General features: G+C 43.4%; 1 protein-coding gene across 1 annotated transcript in view; it reads left to right on the forward strand.

Moving 5' to 3' along the window:
• The window catches only part of LOC138292885 (hepatic lectin-like), a 107,632-nt gene that overhangs the window by 79,517 nt on the left and 6,774 nt on the right, over nt 1–21,341 (forward strand). The window contains exon 9 of the mRNA XM_069231737.1: nt 8,118–8,269. Within this exon, the coding sequence (XP_069087838.1) occupies nt 8,118–8,269 (152 nt within the window). The remainder of the gene's footprint in view (nt 1–8,117; nt 8,270–21,341) is intronic.

Raw genomic sequence — 21,341 nt, forward strand, 5'->3', positions numbered from 1 at the left:
AGCAATGTTTGATTCATGTTCACGTCTAACAATCATTTCTGACCAGGTGTTTTGTAGAAATTTTGCAAAAAAAGTAAAATTGTATGAAATGGACATACAACCTGGCGGGTATGGGGGTTAGCCAATAGCCATGAGAGGATACTTTTGGGGAACTATTCAATATGGAGAAACAGAAACACAAACTAAAGTCTATGTAGCAGAAAGAGGTGACAACATTTTAAGCTGGCCTGTTGAAAAAAACTTAGGAGTTATCTTGGACCCTAATGCATCACCTCAAATCAAAGTTCAAGAAGTACAAGAAAATTACTTTCTAAATACATTTCCAGAAGTTTTCACTGAGAAACTGGGATGCCTCAAAACATACATTCACAAAATAAAACTGAAGCAGAATGCAATCCCAGTTGTTTCTAAAGTCCGACGACTACCAATAAGTATCCTAGATGCTGTGAGGGATGAGTTAGAGAAACTTTGTAAGCAAAATGTCATTGAACCTGTTGAAGCAACGGAGTGGCTTGCTCCGATTGTAGTGGCTCGCAAAGCGGATAATAAAGTGAGATTATGTGTGGACTTGCGTGCACTAAACAAGGAAGTGGTAGTAGACAGATTTCCCCTACCTACAATTGCAGAAATGTTCACCGCCCTAAAAGGAGCAAAGGTCTTTTCAACCCTAGATCTGGCCTCAGCATATTACCAAGTCAGATTACACCCAGATTCCCAAGACCTAACCTCTTTTATCACACCTATGGGTGCATATAAATTCAAACGCATGCCTTTTGGATTAATTTCAGCATCCTCGGTCTTCCAAAGAGCTATGACGGAAATCCTAAAAGGTATTCCAGGCGTTTTCTACTACCAAGATGATGTGCTAGTTTGTGGAGCAACCAACATGGAACATCAAGCTAGGGTTGAACAAGTCCTCAAAAGATTTAAGAAATTTGGCCTCACAGTGAGAGCTGACAAATGTCAATTTGCATGTCCAGAGATATCCTACCTAGGACACAAAATTTCAGGCAAAGGGATCGAACCGAAGGGAGATCTTGTGAAATCAATAATAGATTTATCAACTCCATCAAACAAAGATGAACTTCGATCATTTCTTGGGATGGTGGAATTTTACAGTAAGTTCATTTCTAACTTCTCTGAAAGAACATTCCACATGAGATCACTTTTGAAATTCAAAACAGAATTTATGTGGGACTCCTTGTGTGATAAAGAATTCCAGGATGTGAAACAGTGCCTCAGGAATGCACCCAACCTCAGTGCCTTTAGACCAGGGAGGAAAGTGATAGTGACCACAGACGCCAGCACAAAAGGTCTGGGAGCTGTCCTATCCCAAGTTAATAGTAAAGGAGAAGTCACCATAGCGTTTGCCTCAAGATCATTGAGAGGAGCAGAAGCCAACTACTCGGTGATAGAAAGAGAGGCATTGGCTGTATATTGGGCCCTCCAAAAATTTAAAAATTTCTTTTGGGGTAGTGAATTCAAGGTCAGAACTGATCACAAACCGCTAAAGGAGATATTTGAGAAGAAAGGTCTAGATGCTATATCAAGTCGCATTAGGAAGTGGATAATCAATCTGCAGGAGTACACATTCACAGTTGACTACATCCCAGGTGTAAAAAACAAAGCAGCAGACTGTCTATCCAGATTACCTCCCAGCACAGATAGTGTTGTGGATGACAAACAACTTTCAGAGGAGGAAGATGTTGTGCTCTCGAATGTCTGCGTAATATCTGAAGGGGTGATAACAGAAGCAGAATGGAAAACAAACCTCAGAGAAGATGAGGATCTGAATTTGGTCAGGCAGTACTTGAACAGCAAATGGCCGTCTAAAACCCAAATCAAAGACAAACTGAAGGCATTTTGGTGTGTGAGGAATGAATTAGCAGAACATGATGACTGCTTGTTTAGAGGTACAAAACTGATACCCCCAAGTAATCTAAGACTGAAACTTATAAACAGAGCTCACGAGGGTCATTTTGGTGTGTCCAAAACCAAAGAGAGAATACGAATGGACTTTTGGTGGCCTGGTATGGATATCCAAATTGAAAGATGCATAAGGGAGTGTGTACCCTGCAATGAGAGTGACAAAATTCTAATTACAAGAAAACCACCAATGCAGTTGCGTAAACTCCCAAAACACCCCTGGGATGAACTGGCACTGGACATTATAGGGCCCCTACAAGGTGAACAGGCCACACCATATATCATAGTTGTAATCGATTTGTACTCTAGGTGGCCTGAAATAAAAATCACAGCCGACATCAGCTCCAGTAGTGTCATAAACTTTTTAAGTGAACTATTTGCAAGAGAAGGATTACCATCATCAATACAAACGGACAATGGTGTCCAATTCTGCTCAAATGAAATGCAAACATACATGAAAGAGAATGGCATAACACATTGTCGTTCAGCTTTATACCACCCAGAGACCAATGGAGCCGTTGAACGATTTAACAAAACTTTAAAAGAGATCATTCAGCTTGCTAAAGTAAATTCCCTCAACTGGAAGATGGAAATAGCCAAAAGAATTATTGAATATCGCCTGACTCCATTCCAAAGCACTCGGAAAACACCTTTTGAACTACTTAAAGGGAGAAAGCCCCATTCACAACTACTTCCATCATGGATGAAATGGGGAAAAGGATGGGTCACGATAAACACGAAACAGCCATGGAGACAGCAGGAAATCCGAAAACAGGAGAGGAGAAAGGAGAAATATGACAGAGATAATCACACAAAAGACAATAAGGTTTCGGTAGGTAACTGGGTAAAGGTCAAGGCTCCCACGGGAAGCGCTAAGGACTCGAAATTTACAAGAGCAATGAGAGTGGTCAAATTGTTCCGCAATGCTGTTAAAACTGATGATGGCAGAATATGGAACCTAGGGAGGATAGCTATAATCAAGCCTTCCTCAATTGGATCTACAACCCACAATGCCTGTAGAGGAGGATCAAACAAAAACAAACCACATGGAATTGTGGAATCCTCGTCAACACTGCGTGAAAGTGAAGACACCTCATGGAGATATCGCTGTAGAGTACGAACACGACCCGTTCGACCACCAAAATATTTAATGGACTATGTCTGTAACTAAAAAGAACCTCAGATTATTCTCTGATTTGTGCAGGGTGTCTATTGTATGTTTTCCTTCATTCCTCATTATATGTTAACAGCCGTGGTTATTTGATGTATTACACATATGGTTAAAAAGCGTCACATGTTCCTTTTAGATTTAATTAAGTTCTAGTTCTTTCCCCTGTTCACCCCTTTTCCCTACTCTGTGATCATCGGTAACTAACTTGTTTCTGTAATGAAAGGGGGATGTGTGGTATCTTGTATTTCCTGTGTTGGTTCATCCCTGGCCCAGGTGTCCCCTCTGACCCTTATCATAATGGGCTCTCCCACCAGGATTCCAGGAGGAGAGCTGAGACTGTTGGAGGAGATCTGAGGGTGACAAGGACTGTGATGTGAGGTGGCTGGGGCGTTGTATTATTAAACTTATCATTACAATGTCATCGCTTTCCTGTGTGATCATTGGCCATCTCTACAGAATCCTTTGCTTCAGCAGTGTTGTCGGGCTTTGCAGGTCACATAGCATTTTGAGGCAGAATAAGTCCCTCACGTCACACTACAGTGATGCCCGATGGCATCCTGTCTTTCGGGGTTAGCAATGTTTCATGTAGATCTCCACATTTACAACACAGGGAAGCCAGGTGACTGCATACAGCTCAGGTCGGCACCTGTTACCGTCCTGGTACATGGTGACTCTTCTGTATAATACACATTCTGGGAAAATGTTTTGTATTTCCCTCCTGGACAGTCTTTCCTCCCTCACATCTACACACTCTCATTCTATCCTTGAGTAGGTTGGCAGGCTTTTAGGCACTTGTCAGACCAGTAGCATCTCCAGCAAGCTCCTCAGACACTAAGCGACATCCCCTCAGCTCTGGGAGGCTGGCTGTCATGCAGACACCATCCTTGGACCCCAGTAACTCTTTGAATACTCTGCACTACTTTTCTTGGGGAAGAATAACTTGGATTTGTAACAACGTGGGATACTTTGTGTGCCCCGTTATATTAAGTTTCCAGAGATAGAGGTTGAGACCAGAACCCAGTTTTGAATCGTTCCCTTTCAAATGTCATTTTCGAACTGCAGTGCAGATACAGTTTTTTTGCTCTCACATCAGGTAGTTATGATGCCAGTGCCAAGCAGGAGTGTCCAAAGCATGGACACAAAGAAATATGACTCTCCACCTGACTGTCATATGCCTTCCTGAAGTAGCAATAAGGGAAAGACAAAGAGACAGGCACTGGCTGCATGTTTTCTGTCTTGTGAAAACAGTAACCTCCGACTCATTCCACTCTCTTCTATAAACGATATAGCAGTAACCATGGAGGACTAATCCACAACTCCCTGCTAAAAAGTCTGCATATGATTTGTAAGAGTACCCCCTGTCTCCATCATCCCACACTTTATTGTTTGAGGCTCTTGAGCTCAGGAATGTAGACATAACACTACTGTTTGGGGAAGTTGTATTCTGTTCTCCTTAGTGTGCTATGTAAAACTAGGGGCAATCCCAAAATGGATCCTGCTGGTCCCTCTAACAGTACTCTCCCCTCAACATGGAGTCTTGCCACTGCCCGTACCTTATACACATGCACTCAACCCTGACACACAGAATGTAAATGCAGTGGTCTAGCTGTCACATATAAGTGGAACTTTACACGAGTGAGCTGGTAAGCATCACACTTCTCCTGAGCCAGGAAAAAGGTCTGATCTGTATTATTAATTCACATTGTTCGATATGTTGCCACTATCTCCTCATGTCAGCAGCTCAGACACAGAGACGACATGGAGAGAAGTCCTGTGGCAGTGTAGAAGGCACACTTGGTGAACCTCCCAGGCCACAGAACAGATTCTGCACGTTAGAATCACCCCGGGTAGCCTAACCCATCAGTGCACACGCTAGATTAGTATTTCAGCTGGGCCAACAAAATATCAGAATTCCAGGTTTGCATGCAGTCAGGTCACTCAGGGCAGGGTTAGGGCCCAGTTTACCATACAGTGGACCTTCTGTCCCCCAAAAATAATGAAGTTACAAAAATAGCAAATGTATGCAAAAAAAGAGGAGAGAAAGTGAGAGAGAGATGGGGAATGGGGGCAAGTTGAAGATTGGGGGGCAGATAGGGAGAAATGCATTGCAGGGAATGGCAGTAGGAAATAGTTGTCATACCATGCTGTATCTAGAGTGAGAAAGAAAGAACTAAGTTGGGAGGGAAGACAAAGTAGTCTGATATTAGAAACATTTTCTGACAGAGGAGGTGACCACTGTACCTCCATGTTAAATGTGCTTTGTATACAATAAACACTCTCTGCAATGCAGTGCATTGTGTTTTTTACCAATGACTGAATGGGTATGAGGCAGTAACAAACTAGCTAGCAATGTCAGATGTCCACGCCCACACCCTTGATGATGGACCAGGAAAAAGTTAAAGTAGCTGTAATGGGTAAGTGGCATCCAATTTCAGAGGTTACAAACGCAAGTCATTTTGTTGGCATTTATATTGTGCCCAATCTGCACTGGCATCACAGTGTGCCAAGAGGTCTTTTTTAGGTCTCGGCTGTAGACAGATTGCATGCGCTATCTCAAAAAGAGACCTGTTGTACGTATTTTGTGGGCCTCAGCCCGCACATCGCCTTGCCATTTGCTGGCTTCCACCTCACTCTAATATTCCTTCTACCCATTTGTCCATGGAATGCAAGCATCAAGCCTTTTCCCATCTTTAGCCCTTCCTGAGAGCAGGGACTAAGTACTACTTTTCATATGCAGTGGCCATTTTAGGAAATGTTTTCGGGACTACTTTATCTTTCTTCCACAGCGCTTTTCATGAGCTACTGTGTTTTCACTCCTGCTTCCTTCTCCATTTGCTATTCTTGTATGTTTGCATGCACTGCTAATGCACGTGAAGCCATAGTTGTCTTAGAGCTAAAACGTCGGCTCCTGGCAGGCTGGTGACTTTTCATGAGATGCATTTGTTATGTCCAAGCGTGAGAATTCCCAAAAGCTTTCTCTTGCCAGGTGGCCGCGTCTCTTTTTCAGGCTTCGCATGCAATAACCATTCTGTTCGCCTCCTTCCTGGGTTTTAAAAACTTTCAGTTCCTGCCCTCCAGAAAACTAACGATACCACACTGCCCCTTGACAGCTTCTGGAAAAACTATCACAATCAAAGAGCAGCACCCTGTAGAGCCAAAGGCTAAAATAACTCATGCTCTCTGCTACCAGCACCCACAGCTGCACTTCACACACTTCAGTGGCTGCTCGCCCCGTGAATACGTGTCTTCCGGAGAGTCTTCAGGTGAACCATTATTCAAGTAAAAACATGTTATAAAAACAAAATAAGTGCAAGAAAAGACAGGACTGTTACACACATGAAATCATAATAAACTTAAAATGTTTGTTTCCTGTTTTAAAGTTACAACAACACATCCCATTCCAAAATAGATGCCTGCAGTGTACAGACTTCCTGAAGCGTCCCTCATGCCCTACTAAGCCAATTCCCTTTGAAATATGTCTTCTGTTTCCACTTGGGACCAGGCTTTCTTTCTGCGCCACCGCGCAGTATGTTCACCTCACACGCCTAATGCGCAAAACCCTGGCCACCCTTTGCACATTGCAAACATCAGGAAAAATAAAAAAAGTGATACATTCATTCAAAATTACCCAAACAAGGTGAATATATAGTTATTTAACTAGAGGGGTAAGTGCTCTGGGTGGTCGTTTTCCAAAACTTTTTTTTTTAATGCCATCCAACCAGCCTCTTCCAATCAAATCATGCGCTTATGGCTGTGCCAGCACTACATATCAGGGAGGTGCATACTAAGGCAGTGATGGATGGCTGTGCAGAACAGTGATGGCAAATCCATTCAAAATGCTTAAAAAACATTGATATTGACAATGCTAATAGCTCTTGGATTGCCAAAACCTATTGGCTTTGCCAGTGCTTGTTTCTGAGTAGTTTTCACCAACTAAGCTCAAACACCTTTTTCGTATTTCTGTTGTAGTGACAAATTGACCGTTCTGTAGCAAATTAGCCATTGCATTATGACTGCCTTGAAAACACCACCTCGGCCGCTGTCACACTTCATCAGCAGAGACCTCAAAACACACTTATTGAGAGTCAGACTCACACAGTTATAGGTTAGGCTGAGTGCTTACTCACAACAAGCGAAATGTTACACCTGGTAAAAAGGGCTAGAACTTGAACACCAAATGTAACACTTTTGAAAGATCTGTCATGTGCAGAGAAGCTCCTAGGAGCTGAAAACGCTTTAGGAGGCAATTCCACCTCAAAGGAACCCCTCCTAGAGCCTGCTTCAGGTAAGGTAAAAAGCCCCGTTAGCCACATCTGAGTGCTACTCCTCTAATTTTGATAGCCATAAATCTACATTAGTAAAGTTTCAGTTGTTTTCTATAATTTTAATTGTTACTTCTGCTGTTTTCATTTATATCACAGTATATCAAATATCATGTAAAATGATCAGATATGTTAATTAGTTTTCACTCCTGTGAATTCTTGAAACTTGAGAGCTCCTCATCTGCATGACAGGACATGCTAACTGTGAGTCCATGAGCCAGGATCAGGTAAGAGACAGCAATCAGAGATATGCAAAATGCAAAGCATGTGCCAGCATATTCACTGTTAAGGACTAGCACATGTCGCTTTTACAAAGCAATAAATTCTAATGTCCACTTCCATGCTGTATTCTTTTTCTGCTTATCTCAGTCTACTGAATGACAAACATGTGCTAATATATGTGCAACGTCTGCCGTAGCAGCAAGGAAACATGCTACACTGGATTTAAAATCTACCTTTGCTGGATTTCCCCCCAAATTAAACAAAACAACAACTGCGCAACGCATGTGGAAGAAATTTTATGAAACACCGCACACGCCTCAAATAAACTATCGTCAACACACTTTATACTTTAGCCACCAAACCTTTCTTGTATCCCTACACCTGATGCTCAGTTAAAACCAAGACACTTTTGTAGGAGTTCCAATGACTTGCTGAGGCTCCTTATCTGATTACCATGTCATGCTTCCCCAATCCAGAGTCCATCTGCGTGTCCTGCCCCTCTGGCTGGCGGTGGTTCCGGAAAGCCTGCTACTTCTTCTCATCAACTGATCGCACCTGGGAATCAGCTAAACAGTTCTGCCTCAATCATGGTGCTCACCTGGTGATCATCAATGACCAGGAGGAGCAGGTGAGTCACAAATGTTACACATTAGACAATTGGGATGAAAAACGTGAGAACAGAAAGGGGCTTGTGTCTTCTTTGCCGGCTTCACCTTGTCCAAAGCATATGCCCTCATCCACTGCGCTGTCCGCAGCTGACAAATATTCCTTTCATGAAGCCATCTAGTTAATGATGACACACTAGACTTTCAACCAACCAGACATCTTCAAGCAAAAGGACACATATTGGTCTTGACATTTGATGTAAGATTTGGTATGAGGACAAGCTTTGTCCCTCTCTTCTATAATACCTACACTTAAAGCAACTACTATCTCTTCTTATCAATGATGAATGTTTTCTTTATTGCTCCTCTTCTTCCTCTCAGTCTCTTGAAAAACTCCACTCCCTTTAGCCAACCTATGAGACTATTGTCCTTCACTTTTTTGGCACATGGAGGTATTTTCTTTTGCAGTGGGTGTTGGCAAAGATCAGGAAGCCGAAGTGCAAGTGCATCCCTTATTGCAACCAAATTCTGTCCTCTTGTACCTCTCTCTCCACTTTCTCTCTTCTTCTCCTGAAGTGACCAGTGCCACCATGACTTTCTCTTCTCCGAGAGTGACTATTATTTCTTTAAAGTCATTCCGTAGCCAAACATGTTCAGAGATTGTACTCCTGTCTAGTTGAATGTATTTGTTAACAAGAAGCTGAATTTTGCAAAACACTATTTATGAGCTGATTTCAGAGAAAAGTTATTTTCAGAGAGGTCATATTTATACTGACAAAGGAAGGGAATCTCACATTGTTCTTTTACAGGACAATCCCAAGATCCAATCCTGGGCTCATACTTGGTAGTCCAAGGGGCATTCTGAAGTGCCTCATATCTTACATCAAGCAGTTTCCCAAAGCACTGTGGCATCATCCCCAGTAATAACCAATGATCCCTTCCAGAAATACTTGGAGGTCCTGCTGTGATGCCTTCCTGCATCCTACTGTGGAGCAGTCAAACAGTACAGCAGTAGCTTGCTTGTAAAGCTCTCTAAAAGAGACCAGCAGAAATATTTGGGGGGCTTTTTTTTGGCTGCAGATGTCATCATGCGCAGTGAGAAGGTTCTAGATGCTCACACCAGAGCAATCCTGTGTCCTTGACAAAATAATTCCATAATTCAAGATTATGGTCTTCAATGGCCCAGTGGCTCAAGAACTGGATAGCCCAGAACCAACTTTCACCTAGGTCCAGGGATGAGGGCCTTCCTTTTGGATGCAGATCTTTTATGAGGATTGTGCACCTATCGTATGTAGACTGTTCTGACGAACTTGGATAATGATCTAAGACCCAGTGGGTAGAACATCACCCTTTGAGCTCTCTAAATCAAACCGTAGTGGTGCCATACTATACAAAACCTCAGCACCCTTTACCTTTTTTCATAAGAGAAGGAGACTCAAGGGCCCAAGTCCTTGAGGGCCATATTTATACTTTTTGACGCAAAACTGCGCTAACGCAGTTTTGCGTCAAAAAAATTAGCGCCGGCTAACGCCATTCTGAAGCACCATGCGGGCGCCGTATTTAATCAATGACGTTAGCCGGCGTTAGCCGGCGGCGCTGCCTGGTGTGCGTGAAAAAAAATGACGTACACCAGGCAGCGCCGGCGTAGGGGGATATGGAGCTTGGGCGCCAAAAAATGGTGCAAGTCAGGTTGAGGCAAATTTTTCGCCTCAACCCGATTTGCGCCATTTTTTCCGACTCCTAACCGCCGTAGAAATGACTCCTGTCTTAGCAAAGACAGGAGTCATGCCCCCTTGCCCAATTACCATGCCCAGGGGACTTCTGTCCCCTGGGCATGGTCATTGGGCATAGTGGCATGTAGGGGGGCACAAATCAGGCCCCCCTATGCCACAAAAAAAAAAAAAAAAGTACTTACCTGAACTTACCTTAATGTCCCTGGGATGGGTCCCTCCAGCCTTGGGTGTCCTCCTGGGGTGGGCAAGGGTGACAGGGGGTGTCCCTGGGGGCATGGGAGGGCACCTCTGGGCTCCTTCCGAGCCCACAGGTCCCTTAACGCCTGCCTTGTCCAGGCGCTAAAAAATGGCGCAAAAGCGGCCGTATGTCATTTTTTTTTACCCGCCCACTCCCGGGCGTGAATTTTGCCCGGGAGTGTAAATACGGCGCACATGCCTCGGAGTACATTTTTTAGACGGGAACGCCTACCTTGCATATCATTAACGCAAGGTAGGTGTCCACGCTAAAAAATGACGCAAACTCCATGGACTTTGGCGCTCGACGCGTCTAACGCCAAAGTATAAATATGGAGTTAGTTTTGCGTCGGAATTGCGTCAAAAAAAATGAAAAGTCAGTTCATGATCACAGGGTTCCCAGCTTCAGACTAACCAGACTGCTTCCTCTTAGGGACCTTCCCAGGGTCTTCTGCATCCTGCTTCTACCTGAGAACCTAAGCCACCTCAAGAAGCACTACATCTCATCATGCCTTAGATCCACCTCCAATGCCAACAGGACCCAGCTTTCCACTTGTGCTCTCTGTATCTTTGTCTTCCATTCCTGTGACACTACCTGTTCCAGGACTGTGGAAACTCAGACTCCAACAGTCAGAACTCATGGAGCTGCCCCTCTGGTATGCTGTGATCTGCATTCAAATTTCATAGTCAAGCAATAGAGGATTGGAACTTGACTCATCTTTGTTACCGCTGAGATTGAGAGCATGGTTCCAGAGAAAGTAGTTTGTTACATTTCAATATTTTTGAATGTAATATGGCCATCTTAAACACGGATGGAAAATATTACAACAGCAAGCTGATGTAAGAGCATACCGTTGAGATTTTGCTATTGGGCTCTTCAGAAAATCAGGAATATGTCAGTGGACAATGTAGCATAATTTATGTGATTTTTGACATTGATGAGGAAGTTGGTGGATTCTTTTAACCACACAGTGCCTGTTGCTGTAGCCCATCATAGCAATCTGATGGCATTTATTCTTTACAAAACTAGATTCTATTGATCCTTTTTCTGTGGTTCTCACTGGTGACATCTGGTTCTGCCTTCTTCAAGAAACAAATTGTTCTGCATATTGTTTTTGTGTGGTCTATCAGGTGTTCCACTAATATTGAAATCAAACATGTGGTCAAATCTTTCCTCTGTCTTTTTTTCTCTTTGTTATTTCATACCTCTGGGCTTTGTCCTGAAGTTCGTATTCTATAGCCTCATTTCTAATTTTTCTTTCTGTTATTTTGTTTGTCGTAACCCATATGATTTTAAAATCCATATCCCATTTTCTTCTACTTTTCTGCTGTTTGTGATTGCCTGCTATCACTCCCTCCCACCTCAGCCCAACAAAAACAGATTTAGATTTTTTTACTGTACAACACTCACAAGCCCCTCTTCTGCCATAAGTTCCATCAACTCTTGTGACCCTTTTCAACCACATATTTGTGCTCTCACACATGTACCAATTTCAGTTATCAAAAATGTGTTAAATAAATTAACGTACCACTTTTCATGCAGCTGAAGTACTTATTCCTATCCTTGTATTTATATGCTTTGTCTACAACAGGCATAATTCGCAGCCACAACACCTATCCCTGTCCATTTCAGTCTGTCTTCTCCTCTCCTCGCGGTTATTTTTTAAAATATTTTTCTATTTTTATATTTCTAGCCAAGTAGTCTCCTTGATTGGCTCCTAGTCCTTTCTTAACAATGATGTACTTTATTAGGTGTTATGCCTTTTGTTTCAAACTAAAATATATACACTATACATTCTTATTTACAGGGGATTTCAGACATCCCTCTGTTGCAGTGTCATTCACATTTTGCTTCTGCCCACTTCAGCATATAGAATGGGGCACAAGGTTAATGCACTTCAGTTTCAGCTATTGGTCTACCTGACTATGAGTGACAGTATTCTGCTCTTGCACATCCACTCAATAAGTAATATAAGTAGTAGTAAAATAAGTATTCCCCTTCAGTGCTAGGTACACTATACTCCAGAATTTAAGATTAGTAGTTAGTAGGTTAGTACAATTTGTTTTGTTATTCTTGTGAATTGATTGTGTTATGTTTGTGCTCTTGATTTCTTGTGTGGATAGTAGAGTGTGGAATAGGGATAGAATGTCAGGAGTGGATTTGAAAAGGGGAAGTAATACGATTGTTTTTGTAAGTAGTGGTCGTGTGGGCTTGTTAGTTGGGTGTCATGGTTAAAAAGGAGCGGTGAAAGTTTGAGAAGGAAGGGATGTTTGGGAGTTCATGTAGTCAGAAAGATTTGGGATGAGTCAGAAGAGGGAGCGACGGGAAGGACAAAATACCTTTTTTAGAGCAAAATGAAAATGTTATATAATATAATATATATATGTATGTATATATATATATATATATATATGTATATATATATATATATATATATATATATATATATATTTATGTACACACACACACACAATGCTTGGTAAAGTTTTGTTTGCTTAATGAAACGCCTCTATATAAATGCCTATATGTATATTGAAGCAACAATATTTACATGGTCTGCTGTCCACATTTTTCATGCAGTACATTTTTTCTGGTTCCAGATAACCCTAAGTAACTTATATATACATAAATATACTCATGGCACTTATTTTAGTTATTAGGAACAGGCATAACCCTCTATATATATACACCTGTATGTACGTAGAAGCAGCGATTTTGACATGTTCTGATATACACACTTATCTTGTGGTGTAATATATAATTTCTTCCGTATAAAGTAATATAAGGATTTTTGTAGCCGTGTGTTAGGAATTAAATGCTCTATTATGCAAGTTTTATTGGATTGTCTTTAGATCAGAGCGTTGTAGTGTTTTAAAAGCAGTTTCATTGAAATGTGGAGTGATGGAGCGTCAAAAAGCCCTGAAGTTTTTATCCAGGATGGAGTTTTTTGATGTTACCTGCACATTTGGGTCTTTTTTTAAAGCTGAGTAAGGAAAGTTTGATAAATGTTTAGATTGTATAGTTTTAGTATAGGAATAGGCATGTTTTAATGTAGTGAACTGAGGGGTTATGGCATTTGAGATAAGTAAGAAGGCAGTAATTATTTGGCATTCATGACTGTATGATTTTGATGAAAAAATCTTTTTTTGTTGTTTAATGGACTACAGTCTAAATAAACATATATTATGAACTGAACTGAACCTCTCCCTTATATAAATGTATCTTGCTTTATAATAGAAGGCATAGTTCAAAGTACAATGATGTGCACTTGTGTAACAACAACTCTTTTCCATACTGTGAGAAGTATAGTTTGTCATGTCTGAGTGATACTGTTGTGATTTATTCTTGAGTTGTGAGTATAGTCGTAATGTGGTGAATAGACAGCTCTTGACTAATTGTCTGAAATGGAGATGGTTGCCTGTGCATCTTATGTTTAAGGGTAGGGAATTCCATAGTTTGGCGGCCTGAACACAGAACGATGTTCCACTCATGATTATTTCTTGTATTCAGGAATTATGTGGCAGGAAGCCATTCTTGAACATAGGTTCATTTGTTTTATGTATTTGTTGATTTTCTTCCTGATGAAGAGTGGTCCTTTGTCATTAAATGATTTGTGTTGATATAATGCAGCTTGAAGGAGAATGTCCTGGCAACTGGTCATCAGTCAAGTGCCCCTAAGGCAGGGAAGATGTGTGCTTGTGGCTTTACATGTAGGAGAAGTCTAGCAACAGTGTTTTAAATTATTTGCAGTCTTCCTATAGTTGACAAAGTTGAGCTGTGGTACAGACAATTAAAGTAGTCCAGTTTTGATAGGACTAGAGATATGGTAGCTTGAACCTTGTGTATGAATCCAAGGTGCATGAAGATGTGTTGCAGTGTTTTTATTGTGAGAAAGCTTTATTTGTTTTTTAGACAATGCTTGTTTTTCTACAATACATGCATTCATGCAGAACCATTCGCAAGCAAAATGAGCATTGGCAGAGCCAATGCCAGACCTCTTTGCTTTGCCAATGCTGTTTTTTTATTTGGTGCTGAGTCTGACTGTTTCTGCCGGCAATCTCATCCTTAAACTTACAAAAATAAGAGTTAAGAGCCAAATAGTTCCCAAGACTGCAATGTGGCTAAAGTGTCATCTCCTGGTCAGGAAGTGAAGTATCACCAGCTGGTCTGTTAATATTATTGTAATGCCCTTTCATGGGTGAGGGACAATGGTTTTGGTTACTTTTCTGGTTTTGGTTCATTGAATATTTAGTCACTCCACTCCGGCCAGCAATTGTAGGCGGGTGCATGTGGGAATCAAGATGTGTTAAAAAACACAAAAGAAAAGAAAATAATCACTTCCATCTGTGGAGCACCAAAACGAGCTAGCAGGCACTTTTGTATGTAATGCCTCCCTTCTACAGGATGGCTGAACAACATCAGCACTCTCTGCTGATATTTGTTTTGATCTGCAGATCATAACTTTGACTACTTTCAAATGCAACTCAGCTTTTGATGTGACTGAGGCCAATAAATTAAGTACTATTAAAACAAGTCAACCACTGCGGTATTGAGTGCTATATATGAAAATCAACTAAATATTATTACCATTATTATTTATATTATTATTATGGCCCTGCCTCCACTTCTTGTTCCCAGATTAGAAATCTTGCTGAGAGGTAAGCTATTCTGGCTTCTGTACTGATGTAAAATTGAAAAGGCACAGGAGTCATTGTCCACCAGGTACCTCACACAATTTACTATTTGTCCTATAAGCCATTCAGATTTTTTTTTTAAATGGGAGATCTTGCATGATTATAGACATATTTCTTCATCTATTAAGAAGGATTTTTTATCATATATTGCTTTCAGTAAAACACTCTACATACAACAAGCTATATACAGTTTTACTGCGCCCTCAAAACCTCGATGATAGATGGGTGTTTCAGTTTAACTTGGGAGGTAGGGTGCGACCCAGAAGACAAAAATCCTAGACTACATGGGGTTGTTTGCCCAGGCCCCCTCTTTTCAGGGCTCTGCACTGTCCCTGCAAAATATATTTAGATATCAGTGAAGCAGATGCCATAAGCTCAACGGCCTTGAAAGGTGTCCGAGGACATTGTTTTTATTTTTATTTTGAGCAATGTGCTCATGTTATGAGAAAAACGGGGCCCCACAAGGTGTTTGTGACTTAGGCCCCACAAAAGCCTCTAAGGAGCCTGATTGCAGTACTCTGCTTTTTTTGCAGCAACTAAAGACATTACTTTAGACCATATGTTGGGCTTCAACTAGATAGGTAAAACAAACATGCAGGAACTTAGTGCAAATGGCTGGTGAAGCACAAGGAGGGGGAGACGTGAGTCTGGGCATGTAGGGAGAGACCGGTACAAGGTTTCCCTTTTAAGTTCTTTAAAGGGACAGTACTTTTTAGGTCGAACATCCACGCACAAATGCTGCTCTTCTCGACATGTTGTGATCTATTCTGAGGGCTTTAACCACGCCCATCACTTTCATTTGTTCCTGGCCCTGCCTTTCAAAGATCCCTTGATGTAATTGTTAAATGCTTTACGTTTGTCCCGCCTGTTAAATGCTTTACGTTTGTCCCGCCTTGAGGCTGTTTTGTTACCGCCTTGGAGACTGACCCTGTTACATAGATTATTGCATGACCAGGAAGGTACCTTAGTGTGGCACACTATTTTTTCTTTTACCTCGCCGCTTTGCTCATGGCAGTATGTTGTTACTTTGTATTCTTTGGTTTAGGGCATCTTGCTGTTTCTTTGCGATGTCTGCAGGAGCTTTTTTATTGATTTACTTTTTTTGCAGTGGTATGTAGCGCAAACTCTACACGAAGGTATTGGATCACTTTATTTATTTTTCTGAATTTTTATATAGCGCAAACTCGATACAAAGATATCACAGCGCTTTACATGAGCATCAGTTACATTACACAAGAACAGATTTGTTTTTGGTAGCAAGGGGAGATTAAGTGATTTGCCCTGAATCACAGGATTTTGAGTCAACACTGAGACTCAGACCGTGCTCCCCAGCTCTAAAGTCGGTAGCTCTGACCCTTACGCCACATCCTCTCCCCTAGGGTTCTTTGTCTGGTGCGTATTGGGGCAGTCTGGCAATAACTCATTTTTTATATAGAGCTTGGCAGTACAGGTTTTGCCATTTCATGGAGCTGCAAAGCAAGTGCCATTCTTAACAACATCGCTATAATTAATTTGCATCAACGAAAAACCAATGTCGGGATTATGTTTTTTTGCATTTTTATATAGCACAAACTGGATACAAAGGTTTAGGAGTGCTTTATCTATTTATTTTGCAGTTTTATATAGCACAAACTTGATACAAAGGTATTACAGCTCTTTACATGAGCATCAGTTACATTACACAAGAACACACTTCATTTTTGGTTGTAAGGGGAGATTAAGGGGGTCATTCCGACCCTGGCGGTAAAAACCGCCAGGGCCGGGGACCGCGGATGCACCGCCAACAGGCTGGCGGTGCATCCTTGGGCATTCTGACCGCGGCGATACAGCCGCGGTCAGAAATGGGAAACCGGCGGTGTCCCGCCGGTTTCCCGCCGCCCTAGGGAATCCTCCATGGCGGCGCTGCAGGCAGCGCCGCCATGGGGATCCCGACCCCCTTACGCCAGCCTGGCTCTGGCGGTTAGGACCGCCAGAACCTGGCTGGCGGTAACGGGTGTCGTGGGGCCCCCTAACAGGGCCCCACCAAGATTTTCAGTGTCTGCCAAGCAAACTGCACCCGTCGCACCCCTTCCACTCCGCCGGCTCCATTCGGAGCCGGCATCCTCATGGAAGGGGGTTTCCCGCTGGGCTGGCGGGCGGCCTTCTGGCGGTCGCCCGCCAGCCCAGTGGGAAACTCAGAATTACCGCGGCGGTCTTTTGACCGCGCAGCGGTATTCTGACGGCGGGACCTCCGCCGCCCGCCAAAGTCAGAATGACCCCCTAAGTGTTTTGCCCAGAATCAAAGGATGTTGAGCTGTCCCCAAGACTTGATCCATGTTCCCCAGCTCCAAAGTTGGCCAGCTCTGGCCCTTACGCAACACCCTCTCCTCTAGAGTTCTTTGTCTGGTGCACGTTTGGTCAGTCTGTGAATAACTTGTTTTGTTTTATATAGCGCTTGTCAATACAGGCTCCTCCATTTCATAACACTGCAAAGCTGGTGCCATTCTCAACAAAATAGCTATAATTTATTTGCATCAGTCTTGACTTTGGATATAAATTGGGCCTCTTCAAATAGAGTTCAGTTAGCGTGAGCTCAATACAAAGGTATTACAGCACTTTACGTGAGCACCAGTTACATTACACATACATTTTTAGTGGCAAGGAGAGATTAAGTGATTTGCCCAGAATCACAAGATGTTCAGCCTGCGCCGAAACTTGAACCTTGTTCCCCAGCTCCAAAGTCGGCAGCTATGGCACTTACGCCATATCCTCTCCTGCTAGCGTTCTTTGTCTGGTGCATGTTAGGCAGTCTGGGAATAACTTGTTTTTTTAGGGTTGAGCCTGTGAGTGCATGTGCTAGTGCATGTGTCTCACTTGCAAGACTCTGTTGTGTTCAGTAAAGGGCTTGGAGTCTGCCTGTCACTTACCATTTGTTGGTTTGCATGGCACTCTTCTTTACAGCCTTGTAATTCATCAAGGCATGCCTGACATAATTCCCAGTCCTCTGTGCGGAGCAGGTATCAAGCGCTAATAAATTCAACTTAATTAGTACCCGTCTGCTGCTCCCGACATGAGTGAGGTACTGTTTTGTTCTTTTTAACTTTGTGTGCCCCGCAAACAGAAGGCGTGTGACTGGCAAAAACGTGCCCAGCAGGACCAACAAAATTGCAAAGTTTAATCTTTTAAAGCTAGCTTTCTTTTATTTTGCCAAGTCCTCTTTTCTCACTTTCCACTAATGTTTTCTTTTGTTTTTGCTTGTGGGCTCTGTTTTCAAAAGATGACAATTAACTTGTTGGAAATATTGCGAGGAAACAGTGTTTCTTTATTATGTGTAATCTCTGAAATGATGCTTTTACATATAATCATGCAGTACATCCCAAACCTCCCCACTCATATTCGCCCCATTAATATCCACCCAAACCAACCCACTTTAGCTCACATCAACCCACCCTACTCTAGTCCAGTCCACTCCAACCCACCCCACTTCAATCCTTCCAGCCTACCCCAATCTAATATGCCCCAATGCAGTTTGACTCCTCTAATAAAAAAACAATCTGCACCACGCCAAAGCAATGTGCCCCCTCCAATCAAAATACTATGCCCCACTGTAGGAGGCTGGACTGGCTTGTAGTGAGTACCAAGGGGTACTTGCACCTTGCACCAGGCCCAGTTATCCCTTATTAGTGTATAGGGTGTCTAGCAGCTTAGGCTGATAGATAATGGTAGCTTAGCAGAGCAGCTTAGGCTGAACTAGGAGACGTGTGAAGCTACTACAGTACCACTTAGTGTCATATGCACAATATCATAAGAAAACACAATACACAGTTATACTAAAAATAAAGGTACTTTATTTTTATGACAATATGCCAAAGTATCTTAGAGTGTACCCTCAGTGAGAGGATAGGAAATATACACAAGATATATATACACAATAGCAAAAATATGCAGTATAGTCTTAGAAAACAGTGCAAACAATGTATAGTTACAATAGGATGCAATGGGGAAACATAGGGATAGGGGCAACGCAAACCATATACTCCAAAAGTGGAATGCGAACCACGAATGGACCCCAAACCTATGTGACCTTGTAGAGGGTCGCTGGGACTATTAGAAAATAGTGAGAGTTAGAAAAATAACCCTCCCCAAGACCCTGAAAAGTGAGTGCAAAGTGCACTAAAATTCCCCTAAGGACAAAGAAGTCGTGTTAGAGGAATAATGCAGGAAAGACACAAACCAACAATGCAACAACTGTGGATTTCCAATCTAGGGTACCTGTGGAACAAGGGGACCAAGTCCAAAAGTCACAAGCAAGTCGGAGATGGGCAAATGCCCAGGAAATGCCAGCTGCGGGTGCAAAGAAGCTTCTACTGGACAGAAGAAGCTAAGGTTTCTGCAAGAACGAAAAGGGCTAGAGACTTCCCCTTTGGTGGACGGATCCCTCTTGCCGTGGAGAGTCGTGCAGAAGTGTTTTCCCGCCAAAAGAACACCAACAAGCCTTGCTAGCTGCAAATCGTGCGGTTAGCGTTTTTGGACGCTGCTGAGGCCCAGGAGGGACTAGGAGGTCGCAAATTGGACCAACAAAGAGAGGGGACATCGAGCAAGACAAGGAGACCTCTCTGAAGCAGGTAGCACCCGGAGAAGTGCCAGAAACAGGCACTATGAGGATGCGTGAAACGGTGCTCACCCGAAGTCGCACAAAGGAGTCCCACGTCGCCGGAGACCAACTTAGAAAGTCGTGCAATGCAGGTTAGAGTGCCGTGGACCCAGGCTTGGCTGTGCACAAAGGATTTCCGCCGGAAGTGCACAGGGGCCGGAGTAGCTGCAAAAGTCGCGGTTCCCAGCAATGCAGCCCAGCGAGGTGAGGCAAGGACTTACCTCCACCAAACTTGGACTGAAGAGTCACTGGACTGTGGGGGTCACTTGGACAGAGTCGCTGGATTCGAGGGACCTCGCTCGTCGTGCTGAGAGGAGACCCAAGGGACCGGTAATGCAGCTTTTTGGTGCCTGCGGTTGCAGGGGGAAGATTCCGTCGACCCACGGGAGATTTCTTCAGAGCTTCTGGTGCAGAGAGGAGGCAGACTACCCCCACAGCATGCACAAGCAGGAAAACAGTCGAGAAGGAGGCAGGATCAGCGTTACAGAGTTGCAGTAGTCGTCTTTGCTACTATGTTGCAGGTTTGCAGGCTTCCAGCGCGGTCAGCAGTCGATTCCTTGGCAGAAGGTGAAGAGAGAGATGCAGAGGAACTCGGATGAGCTCTTGCATTCGTTATCTAAAGTTTCCCCAGAGACAGAGACCCTAAATAGCCAGAAAAGAGGGTTTGGCTACCTAGGAGAGAGGATAGGCTACTAACACCTGAAGGAGCCTATCAGAAGGAGTCTCTGACGTCACCTGGTGGCACTGGCCACTCAGAGCAGTCCAGTGTGCCAGCAGCACCTCTGTTTCCAAGATGGCAGAGGTCTGGAGCACACTGGAGGAGCTCTGGACACCTCCCAGGGGAGGTGCAGGTCAGGGGAGTGGTCACTCACCTTTCCTTTGTCCAGTTTCGCGCCAGAGCAGGGCTAAGGGGTCCCCTGAACCGGTGTAGACTGGCTTATGCAGAATTGGGCACATCTGTGCCCAACAAAGCATTTCCAGAGGCTGGGGGAGGCTACTCCTCCCCTGCCTTCACACCATTTTCCAAAGGGAGAGGGTGTCACACCCTCTCTCAGAGGAAGTTCTTTGTTCTGCCATCCTGGGCCAGGCCTGGCTGGACCCCAGGAGGGCAGATGCCTGTCTGAGGGGTTGGCAGCAGCAGCAGCTGCAGTGAAACCCCAGGAAGGGCAGTTTGGCAGTCCCAGGGTCTGTGCTACAGACCACTGGGATCATGGGATTGTGCCAACTATGCCAGGATGGCATAGAGGGGGCAATTCCATGATCATAGACATGTTACATGGCCATATTCGGAGTTACCATTGTGAAGCTACATATAGGTAGTGACCTATATGTAGTGCACGCGTGTAATGGTGTCCCCGCACTCACAAAGTTCAGGGACTTGGCTCTGAACAATGTGGGGGCACCTTGGCTAGTGCCAGGGTGCCCTCACACTAAGTAACTTTGCACCTAACCTTTACCAGGTAAAGGTTAGACATATAGGTGACTTATAAGTTACTTAAGTGCAGTGTAAAATGGCTGTGAAATAACGTGGACGTTATTTCACTCAGGCTGCAGTGGCAGGCCTGTGTAAGAATTGTCAGAGCTCCCTATGGGTGGCAAAAGAAATGCTGCAGCCCATAGGGATCTCCTGGAACCCCAATACCCTGGGTACCTCAGTACCATATACTAGGGAATTATAAGGGTGTTCCAGTAAGCCAATGTAAATTGGTAAAATGGTCACTAGCCTGTTAGTGACAATTTGGAAAGAAATGAGAGAGCATAACCACTGAGGTTCTGGTTAGCAGAGCCTCAGTGAGACAG

This window comes from Pleurodeles waltl, chromosome 4_2 (assembly GCF_031143425.1).
Source record: "Pleurodeles waltl isolate 20211129_DDA chromosome 4_2, aPleWal1.hap1.20221129, whole genome shotgun sequence".
Classification (NCBI taxonomy): domain Eukaryota; kingdom Metazoa; phylum Chordata; class Amphibia; order Caudata; family Salamandridae; genus Pleurodeles; species Pleurodeles waltl.